General features: G+C 35.8%; 3 protein-coding genes across 4 annotated transcripts in view; 1 reads left to right on the top strand and 2 right to left on the bottom strand.

The window, feature by feature from the left end:
• LOC100184595 overlaps positions 1-582 on the bottom strand; it is a 7106-nt gene extending 6524 nt beyond the window's left edge. The window contains exon 1 of the mRNA XM_009863138.3: positions 409-582. Within this exon, the coding sequence (XP_009861440.1) occupies positions 409-516 (108 nt within the window). The 5' untranslated portion in view covers positions 517-582. The remainder of the gene's footprint in view (positions 1-408) is intronic.
• Positions 583-2891: 2309 nt separating this feature from the next.
• LOC100176358 (arylamine N-acetyltransferase, liver isozyme) lies at positions 2892-4996 on the top strand. The gene is made up of 4 exons (XM_002127759.5): positions 2892-3362; positions 3636-3822; positions 4064-4231; positions 4298-4996. Exons 1-4 carry the CDS (start codon positions 3039-3041, stop codon positions 4513-4515), a joined length of 897 nt encoding a protein of 298 aa, XP_002127795.1. The 5' UTR covers positions 2892-3038; the 3' UTR covers positions 4516-4996.
• A 270-nt stretch (positions 4997-5266) lies between these two features.
• The window catches only part of LOC100177169 (cGMP-specific 3',5'-cyclic phosphodiesterase), a 13405-nt gene continuing 11964 nt past the window's right edge, over positions 5267-6707 (bottom strand). For both annotated transcript variants that reach the window (XM_018815720.2, XM_026838602.1), the window contains exons 18-19: positions 6250-6392; positions 5267-5962 (exon numbers count right to left, since the gene is read on the bottom strand). In XM_018815720.2, coding sequence (XP_018671265.1) covers positions 5780-5962; positions 6250-6392 — 326 coding nt within the window. In that variant the 3' untranslated portion in view covers positions 5267-5779. The remainder of the gene's footprint in view (positions 5963-6249; positions 6393-6707) is intronic.

Here is a 6707-nt window from a genome sequence, read left to right as displayed (position 1 = left end):
TAATCTGTGATAAGAAACAATCAACTTGAAGGCATTTTAATATTATAACAGGTAAGGAGTGATGTTAATATCAGTAATATGTTTGGCTTCTATACATTTAAGAATTGTTTGCCATTTTAGGGTTAACTCCTTTGGTAACAGTGAATTGAGCAAGTTTTTGGTAACAGTGAATTGAGCAAAACGATGGTGAAAGAGAATTTTTTAGTAGCCAGAGCTTTTATGTTTCCATTTTGTATAAGTACTACTGATAAACTACGGTCCCTTTAATTAGTGCATGTTCACTATGTCCACAATATTAAGTTCACCATGTCCATTATGTCCGCTATGTCTGCCATAAACTCAATATAAATTTAACATTACATTAAAACTTATTTTTTTAAAAATACTTAAGAACAAACAACTATTTACCGAAATGATTCTAACTGGGATTTTTCCGTACGTGGAAACCGATCTGTTTAAAGTGCCTTGGAATTTAGATGTGCGTTGATTTTTCAATTTTGGGCGGGTTTTCTTCATTTCTATATTCTTTGTGTGGGTATTACTTAGGGTATATATATATACTTATGATAAAGCTAATAACTATAAAACTTTATTTAAACCATAAAACAAACATCGGGTACTAGTTAAGAATCCTCCATCACGTTACAGATTATGATAGTGGTTTAGTATTAGCAGATAACGCAGAAAGGAGAATCTTCGCTAGCGCCAAATGTTCAATACTTAGTTATTTTGCTCGCTACCTTCTGTACAACACACCTTGTACAACACGAGTTTTCGCAATACCCTGATGTTTTCAAACAAAAAAGAAATTTAAAGATCTCTATGATTTTGTTCACCATGACCAGAGCCATAGAAATACCTTTATACGACTCTGACCATGACTTGTTTCATAAACATGTTTCATTAAACAAGAGATCAAAGATCTAATGCGTGAGCACGTTAGTATTTACAAACTAATTGGTATTATTAGTACAGTATTAATTAACTATTTTACTACAACGGTCGACTGAGCTCGATCAAAAACTTTTAATGCGTCCCCACTTAAATGGAAATAGTTTGATTCAGGCGTGAATCGACGTGAGGATTCCTTATCTCACCAACACGAACACGTGCCCTCCCGAATTCCCAGACAGTATAAGCCTCGACAATCATGATTACTGGATCTATTGGCCTAACGGTTATGGCGCTCGCTTTAATCAGAGTCGTATATAAACGAGTAGTCCAACTGCCGTCTTTGTGTGTCCAAAATAGAGCAAAAGTGGTGACTTTGGAAATGGGTTTAAACGAACTTGTTACGTTTTGTTTGTGTTTTCCCTTTGTGGGAAGGTGTAAAACAGCTTTTATATACCTTACCAAACATTTTTTGAAAAAATATATAAATTTAGCCGCATCAAATGACTAAAATGTCGCAAATCAACCGCTTCTAATTCTATTTTAGACTTTTTTTGACACAGAAAACAAATAACACATGATTTTTACATTTTTAATCTTTTTTTTAGGTTCAAGTTTTTTTGTAATTTACCGAAAAACAAACATTTTCCCTATACCTACTGTGTTATTTTGGACCCAAATTGCCGTTCAATTTGTGGTTTACGCAACACTGGGTCGGACTACTCGATATTTCTATGGCTCTGGCTTTAATAGCCTCAAGTCTCGGGTTCGATCCTCGCTTGTCGCAACGATTAGTTTGGATATGTTTTCTTTTAATAAGAGATATAGGAGACTAATAGTATACCCCTTTAGAATAAATAAATGAATGAATGAATGATTGAAACTTTCTTTATCCTCGCGTAGCTGGAAAACCACAGGGGTGTTAATACACCTCGTGCCAGCCTACGAGTTACCACGTACGTTACTTCGTAGGTGATTATTATTTTTTTTTTTTAAACTGTCACGGCTAAGGACACATACGCCCACAATGATAGGGTGGGGGAAGACGGAACACGGCGTAATACGTGCTTTTTTTCTAAAAATCCCATTTTACCGGTACCCATTCAATGATGAATAAAAATGTGACAGTATTATTCAATAGTACCCTGACGATCCAACATATGATAACTATTGTTAAATACTAAAATTCGATTTATAACGATTACAAAATGTATTCAATCGCTGAAAAACGCATATTAATAAGATGTTCATTTTGAATGCTCGCTGAATCAAAATAAATTCCTATTGTTCTCTAGCTTACGAGTTTGAATCATCAATGCAGTATCTTAGTTTTATAAAAATAGGTGGAAACATTTCGTACAGTTTGATTTTTTCTCGTAAAATTAGTTTCAGTTTTGGAAAAAAAAACTGAGATAGCCTATAAACCACGAGAAAAAAAGCAGGTGTTATGGCTTGTGGCGCGGCCCACTAGAAATAGTGCCTCAGATATAGTGACTATCTAGTAGGCCGTGCTTGGGGGTAGAAAAAGTATCGCTTAAAGTTTTGTTCATAAAGTTTTCATGGCAAAGAAACTAGCATAGTTAGTTAGTTTCGGTAGGTTAACTACAATTCGCAAAATAGTACAAAAAAATGTCCCGTCTTCCTCCATAGATTTGTAGGTTTTTATTTTACAAAACTATTGGGTACTTATTCATTTGGTAGTGTAAAGTTCTTTTTTTGCAGCTTGTTTTATTTCGGCTTTAGTCGTCATTTTATCTTCTCTGGTATATGAGGACTACAGTCATCTTTAAAGACAACAATCAACAATACTCTAAATCTAAAATGTCTGCGTCCCACCCTGCTTAACAGTTTGTTGGGAATTGGAAAGAAAGATAAGCACTAAGGAAGAGAGTGAAGTTGTTTGTATGCTGGTCACGCACCAATCATTAGAATGAAGGGTCGAAACTTCATTGACCGCAGGGCATGCGTGTTTTATTAGGTCAGTCAGATAAACCGTTCTGTCTTAAAAGGTCCACTCAAGTTGCATTGTATGAGTTGTGTTTGTATATGGTTTGCGTATTGTTGTTTTGTGCAATTTTTGGTACTACACACAAGCACATGCGAATCAGGCAATATTATTTTATCGTTTTTAAAACAGTGGCAAAAGTATGAATGTCGCAGATTATCTAGCAAGGATTAACTATGCTGGGCAGTTAGAGCCAACGTTGGAAAACTTGCGTAAGATTACCTTAGCGCATAAATTAGCAGTACCATACACCAACATGCAAATTCATGGCGGTCCTCGAATACGCCTGGATCTAAAAAAACAATTTGAGAATATTGTTACAAATCGTGGAGGAGGCGTTTGTTATGAACTAAACGGCTTGTTTGTTTGGCTTCTTCGTGAGTTGGGGTACAAGGTTATTTGTGTGGAATCTGCGTTCTTCAGTGACGGGAAGTTCACCTGCCAACGACATCATTTCGTTATAACAGTAAGATATCTCAACAAATTACATTTATGTACTGTTTATGTATACTGTAATAGTGTATTTCTTCTATTTTCTCGTCCAAGTTGCTTTTAGATACCAAAAGCAGTCTATAAATTATACAACCGTTGCCTCACATGCGATTCTGTAAAAAGACAATAATTAAATGTTTTAATAACGAGTCGATTAATGTATACTAAATGTATCCTTACAATACTGTTTTAGACTTTTACCATGCTGAGTGGTTGGATTGATACTTCATTTATCAAATAATGTCAGGTTGATTTCGATGACCTTGGTCGATACATGGTTGACCCAGGATGGATAATGGTTGGACCCATGAAGTTTGTGACAATGGTTCCCTATTATGATGGACACCATGTCTATCGTATAAGGCACGTCCCAGATCAGGCTGACAATTGGTATTACTTTGAGAAGCACAAAAAGACCATACTGGACAGAGATGGTAATTTGTCGTAATTGTTTATCTACACGTACAGAATGGTGTTTAGAATATGTGCTGTTGCTGATTTCTACTTTAAGTGACGTAATCTAGGTAAGCAATCAACTGCACGTTACAGAAAATTCTAAAAGTATGGATATAAAAGTGTTTTGTACATGCTAAATTATATTTTACAAAAGATGTACTGAACTGACATGCTGTTTATAAACTGTGTTCTGCACATACTTAAACGATATTCTTCCAGGATGCATTCTAAAGCAGGGACCATCCGTCACAAAACCTACGTCCGGTTTTTGCGATGAGGAATGTGCGAAAGAGGAATCTTCGCACTGGCAATTTGAACAACGCATTAATGATACTGAACATCAGTTCGAAGATTTCGTTGACATGATTGATCATCTATATGAGCCAGGTTTGAATTGTTTCTCTAACTCTATGCTATATATATTAAGATATTAAAATATTACAATACACACAGATTGCATCATTACGAAAAATGTTGCTTTGGTTCGAATGAATGAAAACTCCTACAGTCTCGCATTCGGTGATACGGCCTACACTAAAGAAGTTGTTGACCATTTCACAGATAAAATAATTAAAGAAGATAAATTGACGACGAATGCCGAGGTAGAATATGTGGTAAAAAATAAGTTCAGAATTGCCTTACATCACCCAGTAAATTTTTTTAAAAGTTAAGAGAGTCACAAATACGAAGTTCGAATCATGTTACGAGTAACTGAAAAACAACACTTCTCCCAGTTAGTAAAACACTATTACGAGTGCACGTGTTGTTTAGCATTTTATACCACAATTTTTCAATGTTGAACATTTTCATATTAAATAAATGTAAAATATATATAGTGGGATGGGGAAGATGGGACCACTTTTCATTCTATTTTCTCGTTCCATTCGGTATCAAAGAAAAACAATAAAAAAAACTACAAAACTGTATCCCCTTGACTCCCATATACCGTTATTAATTGTTTAAAACATGATCAGGATATTTGGATATTATGTGCCAAAGGTGTCCCGTCCTCCCCACCCTTTACTATTTCATATATAAATATATATGTATATGTGTAAAGTGACCATAGCCAGAGCTTTTAATAACGTACTAAACTAAACCTGATCGACTTTTTAAGACCTTGCACATAATAAAGCACAGAATACCAATGCCTATTTGTATCATATATATAGAGATGGTTTGTTTAGCAAAAGGGGTCTTGCACGCAAAGACATGTTTGCAAACTATTTGGTGGTCAATACTGCGAATAACTTAATTATTTGAAACCGGACTGAGTGAAAAAAGATGAAGTTGTTACGAACATAATCTAAAACCGCGTAACTGGTAGCCTACGTCATGCCAAAATTAAACTATATACGTCTATATACTCTCCGTGAGGACTGTTAAGTAATCGTCGATGCTCTGCGGGAATTGCATTCGACATTTTAAGCTATAGATCAAGCCATTTATCGTGTTTCAGCAATATGTAAGATGGTGCAAAATTTAAAATACAGTAGCTGTGTGAATCTAAACACAATAAAACGAGCTTATATAACAACACATGTACGATTGAAGATAAAACTGTAGAAATGCGTGAACAGAAATTGTTGGGGTACAGACGATGTCAGAGTCTCACGCCACTTCAAATGACAGGTATATGCAAACACTGGAACAGCGGTTGTAGTTTTGTTGAACTATGTTTAACGCGCTATCTCGTTATAAGAAAATAATTGTCTCCTATTTCTGAGCACAGTGATTTTCTGTGTTTTGAAGAAGTCACAGTTTTCCTTCAAACTATGTTCGCATCTCGTCAGTGGTCGACAGCAGAGTTTAACACATTCTCCTATTGGATGTATAAGACTGAGCCAAATCAGAGTTTTTAAATTCATGAAGCCACATACAGTTACTATAAAACCGCACGTAAGAAATTTTGCTCCCAATATTTATGTTCCCCTATTACATTACAAGACACATTTTACTCTTCCCTTCAGTTTCTGCATTTTGGTTCCCCGTATCTTCAGAAGCAACTTTATTTCTTCGTCGTTTTTTACTGGATTTGGTTTCACTCATTTCACTCGCATTTGGGGTTCCTTTTGGAGCTTTCTTTTTGGGAGAAAACACCACTCGCTCTATAACAACCTAGAAAGAAGATTTAATTGCCACAAGCTGAAATAACAAACACTGCTGACTTGTAGATATGAATAAAATAACTAAACATTTGCAGTAACAGACGCTTGAAAATCTATACAAATCTTCGTGGCATTTTTCCAAATACAACTGCTCATCCCCACGGGAGAATAAACTCCATAAAAACAAGCAGCATATCGACCATTGGAAAAACCTGCGAGCTTGTTTTAATTGCTTGAACAGATCGATCTAGATCGAAAATGTCAAGGACTCACAACACATGTTTTCCACAAACATACCTCCGGTGGCACTTCGTTCGGATCGATGCCCCAAATAAAATTCTCCGGGTCCATGCTCCAGTATTTCTCCCAGAGATTTCCATACTCGTCGTCTTGTTTCTTCTGTTGGTTCTTGGGCACATCAACCTCGTGACCTTGGGCGACTGGTGAAACAAACGTAATTACTGAACGTAATGAATGTACTTGATTAGTTTCCACATACAACACCAAATTACTCAGCACCATTAAATAAACAAAGGGCATAGCTCGATAAACACGGCTGGCAGCAAATCAATATACAAGACACCCAAACACGCAGCTGGGTAATACAATATAGTAGGGTGGGGGAAGATGGGACACCTTTAGCACATAATATCCAAATATCCTGATCGTGTTTTAAACAATTAACAATGGTCTATAAGAGTCGTGAGGATATAGTTTTATAAATCTCTAAATGTTTCTTGTTTACTATTAAATGG

Source organism: Ciona intestinalis, unplaced genomic scaffold (genome assembly GCF_000224145.3).
Source record: "Ciona intestinalis unplaced genomic scaffold, KH HT000098.2, whole genome shotgun sequence".
Classification (NCBI taxonomy): domain Eukaryota; kingdom Metazoa; phylum Chordata; class Ascidiacea; order Phlebobranchia; family Cionidae; genus Ciona; species Ciona intestinalis.
Note: the sequence above shows the minus strand (reverse complement) of the source record. Positions and strands in the feature narration are given on the sequence as shown.